The sequence below is a fragment of the Dryobates pubescens genome, chromosome 9 (assembly GCF_014839835.1).
Source record: "Dryobates pubescens isolate bDryPub1 chromosome 9, bDryPub1.pri, whole genome shotgun sequence".
Classification (NCBI taxonomy): Eukaryota; Metazoa; Chordata; class Aves; order Piciformes; family Picidae; genus Dryobates; species Dryobates pubescens.
The window spans coordinates 16,368,792-16,396,674 of NC_071620.1; the positions used below are offsets into that span (position 1 = coordinate 16,368,792).

The window sequence follows — 27,883 nt, forward strand, 5'->3', positions numbered from 1 at the left end:
AGATATTCAGGTGGGTGTCCAGTTCCACTGTCAACTTACAGGGCAGTTCTCTGTAGAGAAACTTTCTAAAATCAGAGTGAAAGGTGGAGAGGAAAAGGGTCAGAGGGAAGAGCTGATAGTTTTGCAAAGCTTGTATTTTTTAAGACCTTTTTTAATGGCTAAGCATTCAATAATGCATTTTGTATGATTTATTTTTTCTGGGGGGGGGGGAAAACAGGTCACATGTAGGCATACTTTAGATTAATAATCAAAAACCCCTTTAATTTTTGTAAGCTTACATACATTTTAAAAAAAGAGAGACCAGTGCCACAAGGTTTGTGCATGAATCTGAACTGTTTCAGAATTAGAGAGGCTCAGTTCTGGCATTCAACTGCAGCTCCAATCCAATGTAAGTATCTCCATCTGACAAATGAAAGATGATCATCTTTTACCAGTGAACTGATGAGCAGATTATCCTTACCTCGTCACAAGAGATCACTCTTCCACTCATCTCTAATACAGTTTGGTTGAATAAATATTTTGCAGTACAAACTAGCAAGTTTGCATCTCTTCTGGAGCACAAGTCACTGTCACCACACACTTTGCAGTTAAAAAGGCTTCCCTCCTGTGATCTGCCTAGCAGCCTGTTCATCTGTTGTCTCCTCTTTCTCCTTTTCACGCTCTTTGTTCCAGTCTTTAAGGCCTTCTGGTAGTGAAGTATCCTCATCCAAGCTTCCTGTGCCTTCCACAAACTCTTCATAAGTAGACTTCTCTGCAAATGGCCTTGGGCCAAGCAAGTCTAGCATGTCACTTTTATCAAGAACTTCCTTCTCCAGGAGTCGTAGGGCAACCTGGAAGAGCAAGAAGTTATGTGACACAAAATACTTAACCATTTTCAGTGATCTGTTTGGGACAGTGACCTACTACACCACCACTTACTGACTCCACACAATCCTGTCTTGTTAGCAATATTCCTATACCCTGGAAAATCACCCTTTGGCTGCATCAGGCTTTCTGGGGCAGAAGAGGAGAATATGCACAGGGATAATCTCAGCTGCCACGAGGCACTACCCTCACAGTAAAGAATTTCTTCCTTTTATCCATTCTAAATCCATTCTCTTTCAGTTTAAAACAACCATCCCTTGTCCTTTTGCAATGGATCCTGCTTAAAAGGACCATGCCCATCTTTCTTATAGACCACAGTTAAGTACCAAAAGATCACAGTAAGCCCTCTCATCTCCAGGCTGAACAGCTCAAACTCTTTCAGCTTGTCTTCATAGGAGACATGCTCCAGGCTCCTGATCATCTTCCTAGCTCTCCTCTGGACTTGCTCCAAGAGGTCCATATGTTGGGTGCTCCAGAGCTGAGCACAGTACCCCATGAGGGGTCTCACAAGAGCAGAAGAAAAGAAGAATTCAGAGGAAGGAAGTTCACATCCCTTCTTATAGAGCTGCTTCTAGCCTAATGACTTGGAATCCTGCTATTTTGTATTTGGGGTTTTTAAGTTTCATATTTGTCCAGCACATCTACAAAAGCTTACTTTAGCAGACAGACTCTTCCCTCATAACTTGCCAAATGAATATTGACCGTGTAAGGTGGAAGGGGTGTTAAATCATGTTCTTGAGAACCTCAGAGGTGTTCCAACACAAAAGAAGATTCCTATTATTTATTTTAAGCCTTGTGACAGACTCTCAAGTTTACATCAAATAGTTTTTTGAGCAAACTTCTTAATATATTTACACAGTCACTATTTCAAATCTAGTCAGTTCAATCCAAATGCTGGTTTACCAGCTGGAACTTAGCAGCTAAAAACACTCTCATGCTCACCTTCTCCACTTCTGCTTTCTTCTCTGTTAGGAGCTTTAATGTCCTGTCATAGGCAATATTAATTAGTGACCGAACTTCTTCATCTATCAATCTGGCAGTTTCCTCACTGTAAGGTTTCTCCAGCACCATGTCTCCTTGGCGAGGGAGGTCAAAGGAAATCTGCCCTACTTTTTCATTCATGCCAAACTGAACAATCTGAAGAGAAAAGAAAAAAATCAAATTAAACCAAAAAGAGATAGTAAGATTTTAGGGTATGTTGATGGACAAAAAAAATAAATTAAAATAAATGGAGTGTTTGAATGGATCAAAATGATTGTTGATGGAAATAAAAATGGAAAAAACCCAGACAAACCTGAAAGAAGTACTTCAGCTATGAGCCCATCCTTTCAGCTAAAACCAACCCTCCTCCACAATCTCAAGTCTATGTGATCTGAAGTATTGAAGTTGACTTTCACTGATTCATTTTTACATTATTACAGTGAAGGACACAAATTCCACCATTTGAAGATGGTTACTTTTGATATACATAATGTTTTGCCATTTAAATATCTTGATATAACAGAAAAATACTCCATCCCTCATTAAGCAGTAAAACTCTTCTACCAATAAACGTCAGTGTTCTTCCAATTCAAAATGCTTCCCCACTCACCCATACAGATAGTGGATCTTTAAGATTTTGTCTTATATGTAAAAATCTAATATTACACTTCATCCCAAGACACCCCTCTATGGAGGTTACAATGATTCTTATCTTGCCTGATTCATTACTGAACATTTACTCCTCACTGCGAGATGAGGATGTTTTAAGTTGCATTTCACTCCAGCAGAGGCAGAAATAAATTCAATCTGCTATTGAAGTATTCACTCCATAGCCACCATTATGGATGTGATGGTTACTGAAGTGGCATTTCTCTGCTTGGCCTTGCAGGATGGATACAGATATGTCAAAGGATATTCAGCATTAGAACCAAACATCTTAACCTGCTTCCTTAAGGAGATTTCGATACTTTTATTTAAGCCCTCAGGAGACAAGATGTCTGGTTAATGTGAAAAAGTCTACACTTACACATCTCATTTAAAATTGAACAAGAGTCAACGAAGATCCCATAAAATAACCATTAACAGGATTTCACTGCACATTTACTTCCAGGAGTGGGGCAACAAGAGGCAGCACACCAAAGACTGGGAAATGGGTGTGATTTGAGGGTGGGGGTTAAGTGCTGTGCAGGGGAAGAGAAGTGTTCATCAACATGCCTTACTTGCTGTGTGAGTGTCTTCTAAAATGACATCTTTTGTGTTGATGCAGGAAATGGAATAATGCACCTGTGTGTGGCAGAGAGCTACACTTAGGTGAGTCATTACACTGCTAAGATTTCAAGTTATTCATCTAAGCTAGTTAATGTGATACAAACGAGCCAGTGCCTTAGTTTCAGCAGCCTCAACTGACAGCAAACACTGCTTCAAGACAAGGGCTTCTGGGTTTGGTTGTACAGGTGAATCTTCAAAACAGGTGGGTCTTCAAAACAGGGCAACTGTAAAAGTTGGATCAGATATCAAGTCTGTGCACTAAATTCCATTTTGAAAGTACTTAATTCCTACATGTATTTAAAGCCAACTGCAGCACATATGTTCCTGTGGGCAGATACAGAATTTGTAATGCTGGAAAAGACCTTTAGGATCATCAAGTACAACCACTAACCCAACACTACCACGTCTGCCACTGAACCAGGTCCCTCAGGACCACATCTACACATCTTAAATACCTCCAGGGATGGGGACTCCACCACTTCCCTGGGTAGCCTGTTCCAGGGCTTAACCACTCTTGGTGAAGAAATTTTTGTTAATATCCAATCTAAATATCCTTACACAACTTAAGGCCACTTCCTCTTGCCCTCTCATTTGTTACTTAAGAGAAAAGACTGACCCCCACCTTGTAACAACCTCTTTTCAGGTAGCTGTAGAGAGCAAGAATCAGAGAATGGTAGGGGTTGGACAGAATCTCCAGAGATCAAGTTCAAACACCTTGCAAAGCAGGATCACTTAGGGCAGGTCTCCCCTCAGCCTCCTTTTCGCCAGGTGCTCCTACGACCTGTTCTGCAGTTGCTTCACCAGCTTTACTGCCCTTCTCTGAAACTGCTCCAGCACCTCGGTGACCTTCTTGTAGTGATGGCCCCAAAACTGAGTCCCATACTCAATGTGTGGTCTCACCAGCACTGAGTACAGGGTGACAATCTCTGCTTGGTCCTGCTTGTCACACTGTTTGTTGTAGAGGCCAGAATGCTGTTGGCTTTCTTGACCACCTGGGCACACTGCTGGCTCATACTCAGCTGGTTGTCAACCAAAAAGATGTAGGATAATCAAAGCCTACTGCATGGACTCTAGCTGTAAGACTACAATAAAATACTTGAGTCATCAGCATCTCTATACAACAGCAGCATGTTTCTTCAAATATCTGTTGAAACTAGGCTTTAGAGGGACACACCTGATGAAACTCCACCCTTTCAACATATCAGTGTCAGGTAGTAGATAAAGAAAACAGTAAGGAAAAACCCAAACCAATGTCTCACTTAGGCACATACCTGAGCATATGCACTCTGGGTCACCTTCTTCAAGTCATCTTGGGCACCAGTTGTAATTCTTCCAAAGAAGATTTGCTCAGACACACGTCCTCCCAGAGTCATGCACATCCTGTCCAGTAGCTGCTCTTTGGTATAAAGGTATTGTTCTTTGGGTAAATACTGAGCGTAACCCAGGCCTTTACCACGTGGGATAATAGATACCTGCAATCAAAATTAACAGACTGTTAGAACCTGACAGTGGTAAAAGCCATCAAGCAGTTTTTGGTTTGATTTAATTTGAATGCCACAACCTACTCAGTACTCACCCTTGACATTTCATTCAGACATTATTTCCATTTATGGTTTTGATTTGTGATTTATCCCTTAAAAGCCCTGGCTAGCTCTAAGCTGGGATAACCACCACTAGAATATCTGGAAAAGAAAGGTAAGACTACTGTCATATCTTTTCCAAAGACTGTATGGTTAAGTCTTTTAATGGAAAGCCAGAATTCTTCTAGAGTTATGTATTGGGCATTTCTCATCAGTTGGAAGACTTTGCATGTTTACTAGAGTCCTTCCTTCCAGCAGGAAACTGTACAACATGAATTTTAAGCTTGAAAGACAGATGAGACTAAGAACAGAATCAAAACTGAATCTTAAAGCAAATTTTGGAGGTTTGGCTTCTTGCTCCTTTACCTTTGACTTGTCAAGCTATGCATCCAAAAAGCAAATTAGAACCAAAAATCAGCCTCTGGAAGATCATTTTTACAGTGATATTCCTGAAGAGGCATCTACCTGCATAAATTGCTAAGATAAACCACCAACCCCTACTTCAAGTCTCAGAGGAGAAGCAGCTATCAAGGCAGGCAGACTCATGTGAAGATCAGGTCCCCTTCACTTTCCAAGGACATTTATAGTACAAATCCTGTAACAACTGAGTCAGAAGTTAAGAAATCTACAAGAAGTGAACTAAAAAAAGGTACTTGAAAATTTAGACTTACACTATCCTTTGCAAGATTGTGTATTTTAATATCCTCTCAACATTGAGGGGAGAGTGAAGAAAAACATGCTGTCCATGCTACTATTGCACTACTAGTTCAAGTAAGTTTCCTTTACCTTTAAGAGTGGGTCAGCATGTTCCAAAAACCATCCTGCAACTGCATGTCCTGCCTCATGATATGCTACTGTCTTTTTCTCCTCTGGTTGCAGTACTTGAGTCTTCTTTTCCAAACCTTTGCAGAAACAAATTTGATTAATAGTTTCAGACATATTTCTCCACTGAAATCCCTTATTTCATTTAAAAAGACAGTGAGCAATACTTCCATAGCTCAAATATATTCTACTGAAAAGGTTTGTAAAACCCATCAAAACCAAAACTTGGAAGCTTTAGGAATGTCTAAATGTCTAATCTTCTAGGTTTTACTGTAACCCATTTAGTTTCAGCATACATTCTTCAAATGTTTAAACAAAACATTTCCACTTTTAAAATCAGAGCATTTTCTAGACTCTTCCAGGTGCCATGGTCTAGTCGTGAGGTCTGTGGAGACAGGTTGGACTTGATGATCCTTGGGGTCTCTTCCAGCCTTAGCTATACTGTGATACTGTGACAGCAGTGTCAGCCCATTCTGGGGTGTATTAGTAGGTTGAGAGAGGTTCTCCTACTACTGCCCTGGTGAGGCTGCATCTGGAATATTGTGTGCAGTTCTGGGCCCCTCAGTTCAAGAAGGACCTCAGGGAACTGCTTGAAAGAGTCCAGTGCAGAGCCACAAAGATGATGGAGTGAAACATCTTCCTTATGAGGAGAGACTGAGGGAGCTGGGGCTCTTTATCTTGGAGAATAAAAGAGTGAGGGGTGACCTCATTCATGTTTATAAATAGGTAAAGGGTGAGTGCCAAGAGGATGGAGTCAGGCTCTTCCCAGTGATGCCCAATGACAGGACAAGGGGCAATGGGTCAAAGTTGAGGCATAGAAAGTTCCATGTAAACATGAGGAAAAAACTCTTCACTGTGAGGGTGATGGAACACTGGAACAGGCTGCCCAGGGGGTTGTGGAGTCTCCTTCTCTGGAGATATTCAAGAACTGCCTGGATGTGTTCCTGTGTGATCTGGTATAGGTGCTCCTGCTCTGGCAGTGTGGTTGGACTAGATGATCTTTTGAAGTCCCTTCCAACCCCTAACATTCTGTGCAAAGCATTGATAAATCCCAACAGCTGTTCCTTTCGCCATTTTGAAGAGATCAGAAAAGGCTGCTGCTGACATTTTTCTTCCTGCCCCTTTCTCCATTAGAGAAGTTATCAATACAGACAGGACACGTTTTTTACATCTCCGTGTGTTTAGGAGAGAGGAAATATACAACTCTGAAGAACAGGAGGAAGATTCAAAGCATGTCTTTCTATATGAATATAAAAGAAGTCACCTCTCATACTGCAGTTTTTGGGAAGTGGTTGATGGAATTCACGTACCTCCAATAACTCTTTCAATGGCTTGCTCAAAATGCTTTTGGTTGATAGCATCTGAGAGATGCCTTGCAGCAATTAAAGCAGCTTCATTACAGACATTAGCAATATCAGCACCTAAAAGCAGAGAAGGCACGAATGTCTGATCATTTTCACAATTTTCTCTCAGTCTAGTATAAAAGTTTCTAATTCTAGACATGGGTTTCTGTAGATTCTCTTAGAGCTTGAAGCTAAAAGGTCATTCTCTCTGGGTTAGTTCATTACACATGGCATAATTATTTAAGAGATATACACATACTCCTGTTATAGGCTTTAGGATTTGTCTCTTTTTAGGTAGATAGTTACCAAAAAGAGCTTCCTGCCAACAAAATACTTGATTTATGCTGCCTTCCATAAGCTGTCTACAATAGACATTAGACGAGTATATATTTAGCAGATTATATTTCCCACACATGGATCCAGTACAGTGCAGCCCTTGATGTATCTTTAGAGGATATCCCTTCCCAATAACAGCTTCAAGCCATCCACTTCTGTGACAGTTTTAGGCTGTGCCTTTAAGAAAAGACAGCTACAGAATCCTCTAGCTGAATGTTTTGGTGTAAAAAGGAAAACAAAGATAATTCTAAACCAATTTCATTGGTAGATCACTAGGAATGTAACTTTAAGGATTTTAGTCTGTTCAGCTCTTTTCTTTCTGTTCTGTTCTTGGCCGGTGCTGACCTTGGACTAATGAGATAAGAAACTAATTTTTTTTCCCCTTAACAATTGCTTTGAACTAACAAAATTTCCCTTAATATCCATTTTCTCTCTTTAATCCTTTTTGGGAAAAAGGGGAGGAAGGGGGAAAAGGGGTTTTGGGGGAACCCTCCTCCAGAGGGGAGTTTCTGTGTTACCTTCTTTCCTGTATATTTTTGTATATACTGTATGTATTGTATATATTCATTGCATTTCATTCTGCTTGTAAAATACAGCCTTTTCCATTTGCTTCTCTGACTGAGTTAGCTGTGGTTTGTGTGGTAGAGGATTGCCCTTTCTCACTACCACAACTTCTTGTTAACATTATTTGCAGTAATGCTACTAACTTAAACTTGAGAGTACTCTCAAGGAGAAGGACTTGGGGGTGTCAGTTGATTAAAAACTCAGCATGAGCCAGGCACCTGTGTGCTGGGCTGCATCAAAAGAAGTGTGACCAGCAGGACGAGGGCAGTGATTCTCCACATCTACTCTGCTCTGGTGAGACTCCACATGGAGCACTGCAGGCAGTTCTGGGGACCCCAACACACAAAGGGTATTAAACTGCTGGAGCAGGTCCAGAGGAGGGGCACAAAGATAATCAGGGGACTGGAGCACCTCTTGTGTGGACAGGCTGTGGGAGTTTGGGTTGTTCAGCCTGGAGAAGAGAAGGCTCTGGGGAGACCTTATAGTGGCCTTCCAGTACCTGCAGGGGACCTACAAGAAAGCTGGGGAGGGAAATATTCAAGGGCTTATTGTGATAGGACAATGGGGGGGTGACTTGAAACTGAAAGAGCTTCTTCTGATATCCAGTCTAAACCTACCCTCTTGTCCATTCCCTCTTGTCCTAGCACTACAAGATCAGGTGCAAGAAAACCAGAAGGAGCAGGGAAATAAAATATCTACACCTCATACAGTAAATGCAGAAGAACACTGGCATTAGGAGTCACTTACCAGAGAAACCAGGTGTTAGTGATGCAAGTTTTCTTGCCAGGTCATCTTTATTTAAGACAGTGTCTAACTTCAGAGGTCTAAGGTGAACTTTGAAAATAGATGCTCTTCCTTTTATATCTGGGGGCCCTTTAAGATTAAAGAGTACATTTTTAGTTTTCACACACGTATACTCTAACAATGTGTTTGAGGAAGTTACATGTGTAAATAGCTGCAGTGGTGTTCTGCAAATGCTGAAGCTAAGAGTGATGCAGGCCAAACTTACCAATGTAAATCTGTCTGTCAAAGCGTCCTGGCCTCATCAGAGCAGGGTCTAAAATATCTGGCCTGTTAGTGCCTGCCAAAATGACTACATTTGTGGTTGTGTTAAACCCTGTTGAAGAAACATAACAAGGAGAAAATCTGCGTAAATATAGTTTCCACAACAAAAGTAAAAGACTGCCTCCTTTACAGGGCCACAAGAACCAACAGTCTGTTTATTATGAGTCTTGTCCACACAAAAATGGCCTTGGGTTCTGCTTTGTGAAGTGCTGTATCAGATCCTGTTTTATCTTCAAAATGCAGCTGCTCAGGAAATGGTAGAACCAGCACGGCTAGTTGATTTGTTTTACAGACAGACTGGTCTCATGCAAAGTATTCTTTTTTTTTGGCCTACTCTAGTTTGACAACAATTATCAGATGCAGAATGCTGGTTTGTTTTTTTTTTCTGAAGCAGTTTCAGCAAAATGAGTCCCCATTGTTCATCTTCGGAAGCAAGGAAACACACTCACATTCCCTTTGTATTTAAGCTAGAACCCAAATCTTAGTTAACATCTTGGTTAACCACTAAGTGTATTAGTTCTTTCCCTTATACTTGCTGTTACAATGCTATGCTAGTAATTAAATACTCACCATCCATTTCTACTAGAAGCTGGTTAAGTGTGTTCTCTTGTTCACTTTGTCCTCCGAAGTTGCCCCTTCCTCTTTTCCTTCCTACTGCATCTATTTCATCAATGAAGAGAATGCATGGGGCATTTTTACGAGCAAGAGCAAACAAGTCTCTGACCTTAACAGAAGAGAATATGTGTCAGATGGGTTTGTGGGTAGGAGGAAAAGAGGTACACCAGTAACAGCAGCACTACAATGGAGGATGCTTGTTAAAAAGCATTCTGAACCTTCAGTCAACTCTCAAAGGCAGCAACTCAGCAAGAACCACCAGTACAAAGGCTCACTGGTTGACAAATCCTTCTTCAATGTATAACTGACAAACACTCAACAACTTAAAGCCTTAAGAAATAGCCACTTTTTCTGTATCACTGAGATAGATCTTCTGCTTCAGCTCTAAAAGCCTCCAAACTTCAGAGATTTAAAAGCAAGATTTCTCTTTCAAGCTCTTTAATGCACAGTATTACAAGCAGGACTGGAATTTGAGTGGCCATGCTACCACACAGTTGTTCTTCATATCCAGAGAGGAACAGTCAGAACAGGGTGATGCAGCTACTACAGGGAGCTTAAGGCTTACTTACAAGCACTTCCCTTGGTAGTCTGACCATGTTGTTATTAGTGCTGACTCTCAGCCACCCCTTCTTTCCATTACATGGGCTAGAAAATAATGAATTCACCTCCATATATATTTGGAAGCTAAATTAACTTCTGCAAGTCTGGGGAAATGCCTAAGACCTAAGCAAAGAAGTTTTGGTGGTTTTTTTTTTTCCTTTTACTTTCTGGTAAGTGAAGCTATTACCTATCAAATTCTACTGTAGTAGCTACAGCACAGTAGCTACTACTTGCCTTGAAGACACAATTTCCAGTGCTACTCTGCTGGCAAATACATCTGAGGGACCTAATTAAAGCCAGTTCAGTGAGTTAACAGATCTGCAACTGAGGAATCAAACTGGAACAAACAGGAAATTAAAAATTAGGGAGGAATTTTGACCTGAGTGGGAATTACACACAGCTCAGAACTTTACTACTATGTGTGTTAAGAGCTGCAATTAGAGAAGGCTTCTCTGATGACAAACAACATACAGCAGATATTAAGAGATGTGATTTTTGAACAGCACATTCTAGTACACAAAGGCACCCTGACTTGCAAACAGAATTTGAGGGAAAAAAAACAACAACAAACAAATAAAGCATGAGGAGAAAGTGTCAGATGCTCCAACAGACCAGCAGGAAAAAGTCTAAGTCACTTTGTTCTAGAGTGTTTCAGGTATGTATTAACAACTACCGGCAGTATAGGTTCTGAGTACCATTATTACAGGATATCTGATACTTTAGCAGAGGATATGGATCAGTTTCCATTCTACTGTCTCTCTTTAAAGTCCCTTCTACACTGAATGGTCCCTTTCTCAAGTCCCACTCACCTTCCATACATGATCACTATCTCCACACCCTGACTTTTCTAGCTGTCACTTTTTCTCACTCACCATCCATGGTTTTCACCCCATTACCTGTTTTTGCATCTATTTCCCCACTCTGTCTATATCCACTCCTTCCCGTGGCAGTTATTTTGCTAGTTTCCTTATGCATTTCCAATCTGTCACTGCCTCTTTATAGAATCCTCCACTCCCAACTAGCTTCCGCGTTTAATTTTATTAATAGCTCCTGTTATACTCAATTCTAGGCTCTGTGGCTACCTGCATGTGTCCCCCATGTCTCTTCCCTTTCCATGGCTTTAAGGAACTTATTCAAAATGAGTTTTCCTGTGAATTTTCACAAGACAAAAGTGCTTAAGAGCTATTCCCTGTCAAATTCCAAATTCAAATCAAGAGCCTAATACATTTCCACTTATTTCTGGTAGAATTAGTTTTTAAACACAGGTAAAAATCATGGCACACCTAAGTCTGTTCACAGAATGTGCAACAAATCTTATTATTTCAAAAGTATGTCACCTTACAGTATACTTTTAAAAGCTTCAGATAAGTTAGTTGGAGTGTGGTGAAGGTATGTGTGTAAAACAGCGTGTAAATTTCTTTGGTGATACCTCCCTTATTTGTAAAATAAACAGTAATTTGTTTAGAGAATATTTTTCAGCAGATTATAGTGTCCTTTCTTCCTAGACAGAAGATTTAAACCTGCATGTTTGAAAAGTGGTTACAATAAAAAACCCAAACAATTAGAGAAAAAAATGGATGCACTGGAACAGAGCTAACACCCCTCATTTAATGTTTTCAATAAGCCTATTTAGAGACTCCAGGCAAAAGAGAACAAAAAAAGTTTAGACAGGGTATTTATTTAAACCATCTGATTTCCAGAAATCAATCATTAGCTCCATGACACCTGGACTCCTATTTCAACCAGAAACTCATTTGTGTGTCTCAGACAACCATTTCTATAAGAGTCTGACACTACAAAGATAATAAAGTTCTTCAAAGAAATAGGAATGATTTAGAACAGAAAGAGACATTCTCACAGCAGTAGTGAAGTAAGCTACTTATTTCTGATCCAGCCAGTAAATTTACTTGGAGTTCAGTTTTTGCTTTTTTAAGGTACTGCAAAAAGGTAAACCCTTAAGGTCTCAATGGCCTGCAACCAGATACTGAACTGCCTTTGCTGCATTAATGAAAGGTCCTACTATGAATCTTGTACTTGGACAAGTATCCAGCATCACTTGTAACCTGCACAGATGAAAAAACTTCAGCTATAAAGCACTTCGCCTCCCAAACTTGACAACAAGCAATACTGCAACAAAAGAGCAAGGCTAAAGACTTACTCGAGCTGGACCCACACCAACAAACATCTCCAAGAACTCTGAGCCATTGACTGTGATGAATGGCACATTGGCTTCTCCAGCTGTAGCTTTTGCTAGAAGTGTTTTCCCAGTACCTGGAGGGCCTGTCAGAATTGCCCCCTGTAAGAGAAACAGGTCTATTTTCCTCATGAAGAAAACATAATACAAACCTATGAAACAGCTTACTTGAAAGATCTCCATGTTATGATTTTGAGTCCACTGGCTCTTCTACCACAGTCAAAACTGTGCAAGGAAACAAAACTGAAGATTCATCCCTCATTTAAACCAGCAAAAGGGGGGAAAAAAAAAAGCTACATTGCCACACTGTCTTAGATTTACAGGAACAGTGTTTTCTTTGACAATAACAAAGATATGTCATCAGATAGGCTCCCATGGCAACAAATCCAAACGTCAGTTCTACATCAGTTACATACAACAGTGATGGTGCATTCCATGAGGCAAATCTTCTGGCACCATATTCTTATTACTGGCACTTAATGCCTGTTTGTTTTCTTTCTAACTATGAGAAGAAAGAAGCTGGAAAGCATTGCAACATCAGCATTCCTAATCCAGTTCAGGTTACTGAGGTCTAACAAAAGAATAAAGTCTGCTAAGTTATCTCTTCCTTACCTTTGGAATTTTTGCTCCCAGATCTTCATATTGTTTGGGATTTTTCAGAAAGTTAACAAACTCCATTATCTCTAATTTGGCCTCCTCACAGCCAGCTACATCTTTGAATTTAACATCAATTTCATCCTTAAGGACTTTGGCTGTGGTTTCACCCACACTGAAGAGTCCACCCATTCCACGCCCTGCTCGCCCTAGGCCTGCAGGACCTCTTCTTAATGTGTACAGTAAGGAGCCAATAATCAGGATTGTAGGCAGCAAGCTCAGTAGAAATGATCTGTGGAGAGAAGCCAAACAAATCAAAAAGCCACCTATGTTACAAAAAATCCATTACTGCACATGTACAAAATGCTGGTTCCATCATAAGCAACTCTGAACAAATTCAGGCCAAATACTCCATTAACTTGTAAAGTTTACATTTTTGCAAGCTTTTCAGATTAAGAAAGACATTTGAGAACAACAAAAAATAAAAGGTTTTGACTTCTGTAATTCAGATTAGCCACACAAAAAACCCCCTTATAGCTACAACTAAATGAAGAGTTGCAATTAATTTTTCCATGCCCATCCTCCTTCCCTCACAATCCATGGAAAATGTAAATTAATAATCTTAGAAGGTAGCACATTTCTACACTTAAGCGTTTAACAAGTTTTGGGATTTGTTTGGTTATTTTTTGGTCTGTTTTTAAACCAAACACATCATTAAGTGATATTGATGGGTTTTACAGAAGAAAACTACAATATCTAGTAAAAAGATGTAGCTCATTTTCCCTTCAGAGGCAAATTCACAGGACTAGTTTATGCAAATTATTGTCTTAATTCTTTATTTTCTTCTTTTAAAGTCTTTATTTCACTTCCTAATGTCTCCAGGCTTTTTGTTTATTGTTGTGACTTTGTTTGCTTTTGGGTTTGGGGTTTTTTGTTTGTTTGCTTGTTTTATTACTATTGAGGGACCTGGACAGGCTGGATCGATAGGCTGAGGCCAACTGCTGGGTCCTGCATATGGGTCACAAGAACCCCAAGCAATGTTCCAGGCTTGATCATAGAGTGGCTGGAAAGTTACCCAGCAGAAAAGGGCCTGGCTGTGTTGGTCAACAGCTGGCTGAATGTGAGCCACTGTGTGCCTAGGCATTCAAGAAGGCAAACGGCACCCAGGCCTGTATCAGCAATAGTGTGACCAACAGGACTAGGAAGCCATTGGCCCCCTGTAGTTGGCACTGCTGAGGCCACACCTTGAATACAGGGTTCGGTTTGGAGGCTCTCACTACAAGAAAGACATTGAGGTGCTGGAGGAGGTCCAGAGAAGGGCAACAAAGCTGGTGAATGATCTGGAAAATGAGTGGCTGAGGGAACTGGGATTGCTTAGTCTGGAGAATAGGAGGCTTAGAATACCTTCTCACTCTCTGGAACTACCTGAAAGGAGGTTGTAGTGAGGTAGGCGTCTGTCTCTTCTCCAAGGTAACAAGTGACAGGAAAAGAGGAAATGGCCTCAGTTTGCACCAGGGGAGGTTTAGGTTGGATATTAGAAGAAACTTCTTCCCCAAAAGGGTTGTCAAGACCTAGGAGCAGCTGGTGAGGGAAGTGGTGGAGTCACCATCCTTGGAGGAATATAAAGGACGTGTGGATGCGGTGCTTCGGGGCATGGTTTAGCAGCAGACTTGCCAGTGTTGGGTCAAGGGTTGGACTTGATTTTAGAGGTCTTTTCCGACCTAAACAATTTTGTGATTTATTTAATCTTCAATTTCTTCCCATTTTGCAAGGCCATGCAATTTGAATGAATTTATGAACAGAAATTGCTGCACATTGCATCTCAGATGACATTTTGTAGTTCTATGCCGTATTTTATCCACCCAAAATGTCTGCATGAGTGCCCTCTCTGGAGTTTTACAGCAGTACCTGGCTGACCCCTGCTCTAGGCCAAGCTGCTTGGAGGAAGGGCTTAAAAGAAGGAAGGACTAAGAGCAAATAGAAACATTTTGGTAACAAGAAGCTATATTTAGGGTAAGAGAATATGGATTTCTGCACAAAGTACTGAACAGCTCCTCTTACAGATAACATTCAGGACTAAATTCAAGATAATGGTTATTCTGATAACAGTGCCACCTAGTGAGGTGTTAAGGTCTTACAACTCAGATTTTCTACTGTAAACACAACCATTTTTTATCAGGAGTTCTTTAAAGCAACTTCTTACCCATCACTCTCTGTTGAGTAGACGACAGGCAATCTGTTCTCCACTTCTATGCCCAGATCTTGCTGCACAGTTTCAAGATTCCGTTCAAAGGTGTCCACACTACCAATATTAAACCAGACGTACTGCTGTAAGAAAAAGCAGAGATCACCGCAAAGTGCTCTATCTTATTTGAGCTTCATTACAAGCCAGCTCCTAACATGTACACAAGCAATTCTCAGAACAGGTTCAGACCAAAATTGAATTTCAAGCTGCCTTGTCAAGTGTGCAGATGATTTAAGATGCACCTAACCTAATAAACCCGAGGCCTACCGAGCTGAATGTATCTGTCATAGCATTTACAGAAATTATACACTCAACAGTTTTGGGGCACTTCAAAAAGACTGAAATCCTGGCTTTTTCTCCACGAACAAATGGAAGGAGTAAGTAAACAGATCTTTAGGAAGTAGCTATGTGAGAAATATACAGAGCACTGAACTGGCAAACACAGGAGCCATACAACCTAATATTTCACCTGAAAGTCTCAGGTTTTCTGGGTAAGAAAGGCAATTCTATGCTTTTGAGTCCATACTAGCTTTAAAATTAACTGTCTTCACAAGACTGCAGGAACTTTTGTCATACACCAGACAGCGCTGGATTCAGTTTTTCAAGAACATCTCCCTTTTTGCACCATGACTTGCCCCTACTTACGCCAGTATTGAAAAAACCAAACAATCCCAACCACCACCAAAACCAACCAACCAAAATAAAACCTCAAACCCCACACAAACAAACAATCAAAACAAATAAACAAACCAATCCAAACATCCAACAATCCAAGAGGGGAAAAAAAATATTTCTAAGTATTAACTGATTGAGAAACTAAGGCGGTATGTGGGCTAAAGAGTAGATGTGTAAGTAAGTCACACTGAAACCCACTAAAGAAGTCATTGCTGCGGATTTGACTTTATCATGCAGGAAGAGGTAACCTGACAAAGCTTCTCTTCTGTTTTACAAATAACTGGCTAAAAGCAGCCCAGAACAGAAAAGATCCAATGGTAAGTATGCTTAAGCCCAGGGGTTTCTGGAGCACATTTAGAACAGCAGTGAGAAATACAGAACCTTCAGCCATTTCTCACTCTTTCTGTTTGTGCATTTGTATTAAGAGCATGGTGCTTAAAAAAAACAACGTGCCACAGCTTTAAGGTATCAGTGGCAAAACACTTGATGCAGTACAGAGAAATAGGCATTATCCTACAGTGTAGGATAATGTAACAGTAAGATAGAAAAGATATCTATTTTAGACTAAGATACTGTTAATGCTCCAGACCAAGTTTTCTGCATCAAACTTGACCTAAAAAGATCACTTTGCTGTTTCTAGCATCTCATGTACATGTACTAAAAGCCTTTACCCATTCATGAGGAGACTGCCCAGAAACAAAGATCACTCTCACAAAGCGCTTGTTCACCACTTCGAGTCTGTCCACCTGTAGAAGGGAAGAAAAAAACTTCAGATATGTGGAGTGTACAAATCACTGTATTTCCATCACTGCCAAGAGCTACATATACCAAGTATCAGCCTGTTCTGTTTCCCAGTAAGGAGAATAAAACTCATGCTGTGGATCAGGATGGCTCCACAATCTACAGTTTGTCATTAGCAATAGCAAAAAGAATCAGGTACAGAATCAGTAAACAGTCTAAATTCTAATGTGCCAATATTCCTTGAAGGAACCCAAGGCACACCTCAGCTCAAATCACAGGTACAGTGCAATAGTTAATATTGAACAATTAAATATTGAACTATTCATTAAATATTTAACAATATTTGACTATTTCAGTGGTCAAACACCAAAAGCAATAGACCCCGACTCCAAACTCTTGCAGCAGCTTCCAAAACAAAGCAAACTGAAGAGAATGAGGGAAAACTTTGCTCTTACAATTGTTTTCTTCAACATAAAAGGCTTTCTGTGCTACCATATTAACCAGAGTAACACCAATGAGATGAAGAATTTAGTTGAGGTAACAGATACCATATAAACCAATATTAAGGATCAAGCTGCAGGTTTGCAGATATACACTAGTAAGGTTTTTTTGGCAAAAGACATCTCAAGCTGTTAAATTTGACAAGGTCCCTTCAGAAGGCAATGAATACTTCTTTCCTTTTTTTCTTCCTCTTTCCATAAAATAACTGGTTTCCACATCTTTAAAGAACACAAAGCTAGCAATGGTTCTACAAGTCAGACCTGAAGCATTTGCAGGCTTAAAGGTTGTGTCCTTAAACTCACTATGTGTGGCCATTTCTGGCAGAAAACGTGAGCTGAGCAGCCACTCTAGATCCATCCTGACTTGCTGCCAAACTCAGTTTTTAAAAGCACATAATCCCAGTAGTGCTTGTGTCTTCTCCCCACTGACTGGCCACCACTATAGCAACCAGTGTCTGTAGGTACACTGAATACCCAGCATACATCTTACAAAGGGCCAAGAGATTTAGTTCTGTGCAACAACCCACTTCCATAATGCTTTTCTGCAACAGGCTTCATTTGCTATGACAGATGAACTAATTGTTTTATTGAGCTGGTGTCCCACTGCTTCATGACAAACATCATCAGTAAGGTTTTGTCACAAGATGTGCACAACTCTCAATTAAGAACAGGACTGCAAGCCAGAGTAGGCACAAGGGGAGAAGCATACAAGGCAGTGCTGCAGAGACCAGTGAGACAAAGAAAGGTAGGAAAGAATTGGCTTAGCACTTTACCAAAGTGACAGAGGGTAGGGAGCATGCTGTTACCAAAATCCCAGGTCTGGAACCTAGGGGAGGAAGCAAGCAAATGCTTTCCTAACCTGCAGGTGAAGCTACAAACAGGGAGGTAACAGAGCCAAGAACTAGTGGCTCCTGAAGTGGGAAAGGCCTGTGTAAGACACTCAATCTCTTGAACTTCAGGGCAATCACCAGCCTATGACTGCAAGTGTGGAAAGCTGCCAAGTTCTATACAGAGATAGGACACCGATGGTAAAATTTGATTGCTTCACACAGTTGCTCCAGGAAGGAAGGAAGAAAGAAAAGAAGAAATAAGGAAGGAAAAAACAAATAAAGGAGGCTGTTTTACAACACCATTATGTCCATCCTACTGTCCTTAGAAGGGATTCTTTGATTCCCCATGCCCACTTCTCTGTTCACATTACTACTCCTCAGATTCCCTGAGTAACTGATTCAAGGCATGGAACAAGCAGAAAACTTCTTTCTCATTGACATGGGCTTATGGAAGTGTTTGAAGTTAGAAGCAGGTTTCTTCTGAGGGCGGCTCACACATCTGCTCAAGCTGTTAGGCCAGCTCATCTGTACTGTAAGACTGTATACTGAGGGACTGTGGTTACTCTGCTACTTCAAATCAGCATCAACACAACCTGAAGAGGTTTTACAGAACAAGGAGGTTCTGTCCTGAGCTGCCCCTTCCCTTTGCTGTCTTGAACTGACAAATCTTCAGCCATCCAGAACAGCAGATAAAGGAACTGACTGAGATGAAAGCTTACCCCTTTTCCTTCAAGTGACTCTTGGGACAGTTCTCACTCCACAGACACATGTATACAAGTGTAACTTTTGAAAGGGTACTGAGGGAACTGAGGTTGTTTTGTCTGCAGAAGAGGAGGCTGAGGGGAGACCTTGCTGTCTACAACTACCTGAAAGGAAGTTGGAGGTAGGTGGGCGTTGGTCTGTTCTCTCAAACAGCAAGTGACAGGAGGAGGAGAGGAAAAGCCTTCAAGTTGCACCAGAGGAAGATTAAGTCAGATATCAGGAAAAATTTCTTCACTGAAAGGATTGTCAAGCCCTAGAACAAGCTGCTCAGGGCAGTGGGTAGAGTCATCACTGCAGGATTTTAAAAGAAGTGCAGATGTGATGCTGAGGGACATGGTTTAGCAGTGGACTCAGCAGGGCTGGGTTAATGATTGGACTCAACCTTAAAGGTCTTTTCCAGCCTAAATGGTTCCAATACAAGCAGGGATGCAGAAATGAACATCTTCAGCACACTTGATTTTCCATGTTGATTCCCCTCACTACTCACCACTCCTTTTGAAAGGTAGTTATTGACAAAGTCTTTCCAGGTGATTTCTCTCCCAGGCACCCTGAAGAAGAAGTAATATACAACCATCGTCCAGAAAAAAGAACTTCCCACTACATACATCCGAAACTCCCTGACATCCCATGGAATGTCACCCTAGAAAATAGGGGGGGGGGGGGGGGAAAGAGGGGGTGGTTAGAGTCTGTAATATAGTAAGAACATACCAAAGAGGTTCCAGTATCTATTTGTGACTTCTATTCCCTGCCCTCAAGGTTACCACAGAGAATGCCAAACAAAGCTGTGTTTGGTTGTATAAAACCACTTCAGGAACTTCTGAGGAATTACAACTATAGCACAAAGCTTTTCAAGTGTTCTGCAAATAGTAACTGAACAAATTTGCTATATGAAGTACATATATAAAAAGTTTGGCCATCTGTAATGAGAGCCTTCTCTCTCCATTCTACAACCATTTTCCCCGCCTTCCAGGACTACATGCAAAACCTACAAAAATAAAGGAATGAAAATACTAGGAAAAACCAAAGAACGAGGGAAAAAACTATGCCCACCAAGAAATATCAGAAAAATAATCTCTGTATTCTTGTACTGCCAGATGCTATCATTTTTGTGCTACAGATAATGAGAATTTAAAAAAATACAATTCTGAAAAGAAGTATTCTGTTAAGAACAGGTAACAGAAAACTCTATTTGACTAATATATATAAGCTTGGCAAGTTTTATAAACTGACATTCTGAAACAACACAGGAAGCCTTTAAAGGCCTGAGGCTCTACAATAAGAATATTGACTACTAGTAACTGTATTCACATAACTTAAAACCCTTTAACACTCCTGAACCAGCATTTGATGCCTCTGAAGATATACACAAACCAGCCAGTTACTATGAAACCAGAGGCACAGGAGACTTAAGGAGGATTTAGGCAATCAGGTTATTTCCTGATAACCACACCAGGTTATTTCATGAGGACAAGACAGAACCACAGATGTGTTTTAAAATCAAGACCTTCTGTAATCTGGTCCACCAGTTAGTGTCTTCTTTCTTGCCACCTTTTTTTCCACCACTGCCACCTCCTCCACTGCTAGTTCCACTAGGCTGTCGAGCACTAGCTTCCTTTGCTTCTAACAAAAGTAAAACATAACAAACAAAACAAAACATCTTCACATCTTATACCAACCTCACATTATTTTTTTTATCACTTCTAAAATGAAAGAGTTCTGGAAAATCAACTAGTTTGCAATGCTCTAATAATTAGGAGGATGTGAGAAACTGCATTAAACAGATACATAGTACATTAAGTGGCACCTATCTCGCAGTTACGATCAGAAGTGAGGTCTGTTAATTACCTAACTGATGACACTTGGGCACCAAGAATGGGAAAAACAAGGTCCCAGATATAAAAGAAACCTGTTATGGAGACTGCACAAAATTTCCTTCTACTGCATTAATCCAAAAGGTGTGCAAAATTATTTTAAGCTTTTTGTTGAGGGCTGGGAGAGGGAGAAATGGTGGTGTTTTTCAGTTGAGTTTGGCTCCAAATAACATTGTCTCCCATAATTCACCCCTCCAGGCACAATATGGTCCTCTCAAAGCTCAGGGTTTACTGATGTCACAGGTTGGCATTCTTTTTAAGATTCTAGAAACAAGCACAGAACAAGAACAGCCAACTACAGCTGAGGAATCGATCTTAGTCATTCCTCCACTCATCCAACTCATATGAGGTACCTGCATGGTATATAGCATAATATAGAGCCCAACACTAACTCTGCTCTCTTTCAAGATCTTGGTAGTTCAGGCATCTAGATTTTACCAGACAAGGCCTAGTGGAAGGAAAAGTACTGCTGTTATTGGTCTCATAAGAGCCTCACTGGGTGGCTGCCCCTCCTCCTCCTTGGAAGATGTGTTATATGGATGGTTGATGCAGTGAGTGGCTGTTGTGACTAATAACTTCCAGCTTCACCCTGCTCCTTGTAAAGGTGGGCTCCTTCTACCACTGCCACCACTAACTCCTCTTTCAGATAGCAGACTGCAGGGTTTGTCTGACTAAGGAGCTCCATCCTCATCCAGACAGACAATCCTGGTTATTCCACACCAAAAAAGTGACTATTTTAGCTTACTCCAGAAAAAGCTGAGACCCGTACACAGAGAATTTCTGAATGCATGACTAATGTCAACTAACAGGAAACAGAAAAACAAGAACTTAAGGACAGCATTCCAACAGAAGCACAAGAGAAAACAAACATTATTACAGAAGATACACACAATATGAAAGCAAATTAGTGTTTACTACATCAATTAGCACTTCTGAACTAGCCTGGTACAGAAACATCTTCCCTTAAAGAGCCCCCCAAACCCAATTTCACAATGCTATGCTAAAATCCACAAAAAGAACCGAAATCAAGCAGCTTTTTGTACCTTTTGTTTCTCCAGCTGTACCTTTAGTTCCATTAGCTTTCTTCCCATTGGGAAAATATTTCTCAAATCCTATTAAGAAAGAGTTAAAGAATTTATATTGTTCTTTAGTCCACAATGCTGCCATTACACTTCAGTTGTCTCAAGCTCAGTCCATACAACAGCACAGAAGCTGGCAACATAGAGACTGCAAAAATGGTTTTGCTCTTCTCTTTTTGTTGAAGGGCTCTACCAGGTTCCAATAAATAAATCTACTGCTGTTGACAAGAAAATATCAAATGCATTTAATAATCTAAAGCAAAGCTCTGCTTTAAACCAGGGTCAGACAAGCTTAGCTCAACAGAAAACTGCATGGCTTATTGTGAAGTTGAGCAAGCCACCACTATTCTTTCACAGCTCCTGGAAAGCCCATGCACCAATCTTCCATCTCAAGATTAATGGCTGGTTACTAGAAGAACCAAACTTCCCCACAGACAACAAACCTAAATGGCACACAAGTGCAGTCCTCAGCAAGGAAAGCAGCCTGCCTCACGTCACTGATCAAAGTTAGAATCACCTTTGGGAGGCTGAGAGAAAAGCCTTCTACAAGCCGCAATTACACTCGCCAGGACAGTACTTCTGTCAGTAGTAACTCCAGTGCTAACTTCTTCACGGAGCTGAAAGAGAAAAAATAAACATAAAACAATGAGAAGGTGCTCTCTGGTTGTCCTGAACTGCAATGAGTCAGACCTTATTTTACAACAGACTTCACAGTAACTGCTGTGGCCCCGAGGGTAAAACAGCAATGGGAAAGTCTATCAAACATTAAGGTAAATTTTATTATTAAAATCAGATCCTCATCATACAAAGAAAACATTCATTATTAAAAGAGAAAAATCAAGCAGGAAACACTACAAGCTATGAACACAGAATTGTAGAATTGTTTAAGCTGGAAAAGACCTTTAAGATCGAGTCCAACCATTACCCAAACACAGCCAAGTCTGCTGCTAAACCATGTCCCTCACTGTTACACCTACATTTTTAATTCCCTCCAGGGACGGGGACGCCACCACTTCCCTAGGCAGCCTGACTACTGTCTCAGGGAAAAAAAGTTTCCTGATGTCCAACCTAAACCTCCATGGCACAATTTGAGGCTATTTGCCCTCATCCTATCAATTCCCACTTGGGAGAATGGATCAACTCCCACCTTGCTAGAGCCTCTTTTCAGGCGTTGTAGAGAGCGAAAAGGCCTTGCCTTAGTCTCCTCCAGATGAAAACAACCCATTTCCCTCAGCTTGCTCCTCAGAAGACCTGTTCTCTAGACCTTTCACCAGCTCCACCACCCTTCTTTGGACACCCATCAGAGAAGGTTTATGTTGGATATTAGAAGAAACACCTTCACTGAGAGGGTTCTCAAACACTGGAATAAGCTCCCAGGGCAGTGGATGAATCCCCATCCCTAGGGGTGTTCAAAAGATGCAGAGATGTGGTGCTGAGGGACTTGGTAGAGTTAAGAGAGTGGTTGGAGCTGATGATCTTAAAGGCCTTTTTTAACCAAAATGATTCTAAAGCTGTAAGAATAATTGTTTACTGTAATTCACCATTTAAGTGCAATGAAGGACATATAAAATTTTAAATTACTAATTTCTAAGAAAACTTTTGGTATCATAACTGAATAATTAAAACCAGAGTGAACTATAATTTTATTACAGAGAAATCAAACCACTTTTTTTTTTCCAAGAAGGATGTATTCTAGACAAAAATCCCAATTTATCCCTTTTCACAGCTTTCATAGCACTTCCAAGGGGAAAAAAAAATAAATCAGTTATTCATACCAATATTCCCCCACAGGCTGACTTTATTTCTGCTTCCATTCCCTTCTGCCCCATAGATGTGCTCAGTCTCCTTCTGTTCCTTTGGATTAGAAGCTATTGCATCCTGTGCTGCATCAAAATAAGTGTAGGCAGGGCTCTGCTGAGACCTCACATGCAGAGCTGTGTCCAGTTGGGAACCCTCAGCACAAGAAGATTATGGACTGTTGGAGTGGGTTCAGAGGAGGCCACAAAATTATCAGAGCACTGAGCAGCTCTACCACAGGGACAGGCTGAGAGAATTGGGGTTGTTCAGCCTGGAGAAGGCTCCAGGGAGACCTTATTGCGGCCTATCACTACTTAATGGGGGCCTATAAGAAATATGGGGATGGATTTTTTAGCAGGGCCTATTGTGAGAGAAGAAGGGGTGATGATTTTAAACTAAAAGAGGGGAGGTTGAGATTAGAGAGAAAACAGACATTTTTCCATGCCAAGGATGGTGAAACCCTGGCCCAGAATACCCAGAGAGGTGGTAGAAGCCCCATTCAGGGAAATGTTCAATGTCAGGTTGAAGTGGGCTCTGAGCAACCTGATCTAGTTGAAGATGTTTCTGTTCAGTGCAAGGGAGCTGGACTAGATGACTTTTAAAGGACCCTTCCAACCCAAACCATTCTATGATTCTGTGATTTAACTCAAGAGCCACAGGAACAGTAAAATAAACCACCAACCCAAACCCCAGAAAACAACAGGTCCTAGAAACATGCCTCAAGTTACCCATGCATGAAAGCAAACATCCACCTCTAGACCTACATTTGTGAAGGAAGTTCAATGGTAGCACCTCCACAGCAATTTTGTTATAGTCAAGTTACAGCAGCTGTAAACAAAAACCAGTTTTTGCATATTGAACAGCCATGCAGGATACTAAATCCAATACTAAAGCCAAGACTAAAGCCAAGACTACCCTAGGAATGCTGACATAGCATTAACTGAATTCTGACTCTCCCAAAGAGTCTCTTCTGTCTGGGAGCTTTGCCCTCTATCCCTTGTTAAATGATGAAATACCTTAAGACTTATTTTGAACATCCATCTAGTTCCACCTGCTGGAACCAAGAGGAACACCAGAACATCGTTGCCTTTGTGACAGACTGAGCTAAAAACTCTAAGGCTGCTCAAACTAATCATTATTTAGTGCCACTGCCTGTCTTTGAATAAAGTCTGAGACTGAAACTCCAAGATGTTTTATTAAGCATGAAAAGCACATGCAGCGCAGACAGACTGGAATCCAGAGAAAAGCCTCTAGTTCAATACAGTTTGAGCTCAAACACAAGCAATTGCATCTATGCTCCTGGAAGAAGCTTAGGACAACCATGATGCATCTGTGTGGGGAACAACATAAAAGAGCTTCCCACAGAACAGCCTATCTGTAGTTCAAATGCAAACATGCAGTGAATGTTGCAGGAGCAGATGAAACTCAAAGCTATATCCAGCAATACTAGCTTCTCCTCTATACCACTGGTCTCTTCCAACACCAAAAAATGTGAGTTACTTATTCCACAAGCTCAGAGTACTTCCTATTTGTAAAGAGACTGGAATATTCAGAAACCTTTATTCCAGCTAAAATAAAGCAACTGCTCAAGTTGAAAAGAAAATTTTAAGGAAGGCAGACCCAACTGCCTGGATCAGCTAGACCTGCATTTGGCTTAGTAAAGAATTAAGATATAGTTTAAATGGGTTGGAAGAGGAAGAGAAGGAGGGAGCAAAGGAGAGAACAAAGAAGATAGAGCTTTGGGGAGACCAGAATAATGGAACTGGTTTGTTGCTGGATTTTCCTACAGACCCAAACTCCATGAACAAATGCACAGTTATCTGTCAAGTGAATATGCAGAGAGCTGAGTGGTTTAAAGTTGATCTGAGACAAGGGAACAATTGATTTTATGAAACATTCAGTATATCCCCCAACTGAGTCTGCTTTGATGCTACCAAAAGGTCCATGTGAGTTAATCTACTGCAACATGCAGCTTCCTTTCACCACAGCATTCCCAAATGCAAAAGCAGAACCTCACTACACTTCTTTCAACTGCTTAGATTTGGTGATTGGTGGGTTTTTTTCCCCCTTTTCTTTTTTCATCTGTAAATCATCAGCAGGAAAACTGATCACACTGAGCTTGATACAGGACCTGGCCCTGTCTGGGCTGGCTGGCAAAAGGAATGCCAGAACAAGCTTAGCTGATACAAGCACACTCATAGCCTGAATAGGGGAAAGCAAACAAAGTACACTGTGACTGGATGCTAGTTTGGGCTGTCAGGAAGCCCTGCCCAGCTTCTCTCAGTGATGAAAGAACTGTCATAGCAGATAAAGAAACACACACACACCCCCTCCTTTTTTTTTAGGCACTAAAAAAGAAGAGGACTTTTTTAAAAATAGAGGTTCAAGATAAGCAAAATACACCAAGTTTTACAGTAAATAAAACTCAGGAACTACTGACTTGACAAAAACTTTGTAACTGTGGTTTGGGTTTTTTTGGTTTTTTTGGGTTTTGTTTTTTTTTAAACTGAGGCTATACAAAGCAAGAACAGAAAATCCTAAATTATGAAAGCAAAAGATTAAGAATCCATGAATTCATAGAATCATGGAATGGTTTGGGTTGGAATGGACCTTAAAGATCATCTAGTTCCAACCCCTGTGAGGGACGCCTTCCACTAGGACCGGGTTGCTCAAAGCCCCATTCAACCCAGCCTTGAATGCTTCCAGGAATGCAACACTCACAGCCTCTCTGAGCAAGTTTACAGCTTTACCCATGGTCAAGTTCCAAATCAAAATAACATATATCTATACTTGGGGCTAACTTACTAACATCCTTATGTACACTCATCTCAAGTCTCATTATCCTAGCAGTAATTCTCTTAATTGTAAAGGTGCAGTTGTGCTCTACTGTGTGCTACAGAAAGATCAACCATCCTGCCCAAGATGCAGGAATAAAGCATCTTGTGAGACTTCACTTGGAATACTGTATCCAGATCTGGGGTTCCAAGCATAAGAAAGACATGGACTTGCTCAAACAGGTTGAGAGGAGAGCCATGAAGATGACCAGGGAGCTGGAACACCTTTGCTATGAGGAAAACCTGAGAGAGCTGAGATTGCTTAGCCTGGTGAAGACCTTACTGGGGTCCTTCAGTACTTACAACAGGCCTACAGGAAACATGAGGGACTCTATCATGGATTCTAGCGATAAGACAAGGGAGGATTTGGGTTAAATATTAGGAGAAAATTCTTCACCATGAGCATGAAGAACTGGACCAGGTTGCACAGTGAAGTTGTGAAGGCTCCAGTCCTGGATGTACTCAAAGCCAAGTTGGATGGGGCCTTGATCAGCCTGGTCTAGTAGAAGGTGTTTCTGTCCATAGCAGGGATGTTGGACTAGATGATCTTTAAGGTCTCTTCCAACCCAAACCAGTCTGCAATGCCATCTCCCTTTCTGCCTGTCATTCCTGAGCTCACAAGGTAACAGTAAAACAGATCTTATAATAGTTGACAGTTTAAGTCATTTTACAAGAATGAACACCCAGCCATCACGATTTAGAAGTGAATACTAGAACAGCAGGTTGCAATCCATACCATTCTCACAACATGCCATCCCAGAACACAGAGGACCCACCATTTGCCTTCTCTTTTTCAGCACGTTTCTGTTAGTCACTGACACTTCAAACTCCTCAACAAATCGCTCAGCCCACAAACCCACTTACTGCGAACACCACCACCCAGAAAAGGCAACAGAAGTACTTTTGAGTTAGGTGGAACACATCGCTCTAATACCCGCTGAGAACCGGACAATACCGGCGGGTGCGGCGGCGGCAGGTCTCAGGTGCCGCCTCATTCTCCTTCTCCAAGAACAGCTCTCCCTAGGCCACTCCTGCAGGAGAAGAAGCCGAGAGTGTGCCCGCACACAGCCTGGCTGCCACTGCTCGGGCCTAGAGACGCCGCACTCACGCTCATCCCCTGACCCTCGCTCCCCGCCGCCCGGAAGGGCAGGAGCCGAGCAGGCACCTTCACCTCCGCCGAAGGGGACGAAGACGAGGTGGGGAAGGCCGCAGGGAGTACGGAGGAGCCCTCTGTGCCGGAGAACGGATCTCGGACAGCACCGGGACGGTTTTACAGATCAACACGACAACCGAGACCCTATCCCTCCCACCCCACTGTGCTTACGGCCCTCGGGTAGGGGAGCGGCTGTCGGGCCCGCGCCCTATCCCTCACCTGTGTCAGACAAGGCCTTGCCCCTAGCAGGCCCCTCCCGCAGAACAGCTGTTGCAGTAAGACCCCAGGGAGCCCCCGGCGCCTGCAGCTCCCCCGAGCCAGCAGCAGGTAGCGGTGCGCCATGGCCCAGGCCCACCGCCTCCGCCGGCCCACCGCGTCGGCCGCCCCGCGCTGCCGTCGCTCCACCCCTGCCTGCGACGACCGACGTCATGACGCTACCGCTGCCATTTGCCCTACGTCCGGAGGACCCCTGTGAACCACGCCCCATTGTGGACACCCGCCCTCTGGCAGTGGCCCAACCTGGCCACACGCACCGCCGGCTCCTCCCCGCTCTGAGGGTTACGGCCGGG

The 27,883-nt window shown here is 41.7% G+C and overlaps 1 protein-coding gene across 2 annotated transcripts; it reads right to left on the minus strand.

Moving 5' to 3' along the window:
* Window positions 1–218: 218 nt before the first annotated feature.
* AFG3L2 (AFG3 like matrix AAA peptidase subunit 2) lies at window positions 219–27,663 on the minus strand. Of its 2 annotated transcripts, none has more exons than XM_054164235.1 (17): window positions 27,534–27,663; window positions 22,048–22,147; window positions 21,495–21,563; window positions 20,085–20,200; window positions 19,068–19,220; window positions 16,419–16,493; window positions 15,031–15,152; window positions 12,846–13,119; window positions 12,198–12,335; window positions 9,395–9,548; window positions 8,769–8,876; window positions 8,507–8,632; window positions 6,827–6,937; window positions 5,481–5,596; window positions 4,386–4,586; window positions 1,807–2,001; window positions 219–830 (listed from the first exon to the last, which is right to left on the minus strand). In XM_054164235.1, the coding sequence occupies exons 1-17, from the start codon at window positions 27,654–27,656 to the stop codon at window positions 588–590; spliced, it is 2,424 nt and encodes an 807-aa protein (XP_054020210.1). In that variant the 5' UTR covers window positions 27,657–27,663; the 3' UTR covers window positions 219–587. The 2 variants fall into 2 exon arrangements, with proteins under 2 accessions (XP_054020210.1, XP_054020209.1); XM_054164234.1 differs by having other exon boundaries at window positions 15,031–15,155.
* Between the last annotated feature and the right edge of the window lie 220 nt (window positions 27,664–27,883).

Coding starts and splice junctions, on each gene's coding strand:
- AFG3L2 (XM_054164234.1), bottom strand. CDS start 27,656: ATGGCGCACCGCTACCTGCTGCTGGCTCGGGGGAGCTGCAGGCGCCGG. Junction 16,494..19,067: donor ACTACCTTTCAAAAGGAGTG/GTGAGTAGTGAG, acceptor TCCCTTCTACAG/GTGGACAGACTCGAAGTGGT. Junction 6,938..8,506: donor ACTAACACCTGGTTTCTCTG/GTAAGTGACTCC, acceptor CTCTGCTTTTAG/GTGCTGATATTGCTAATGTC.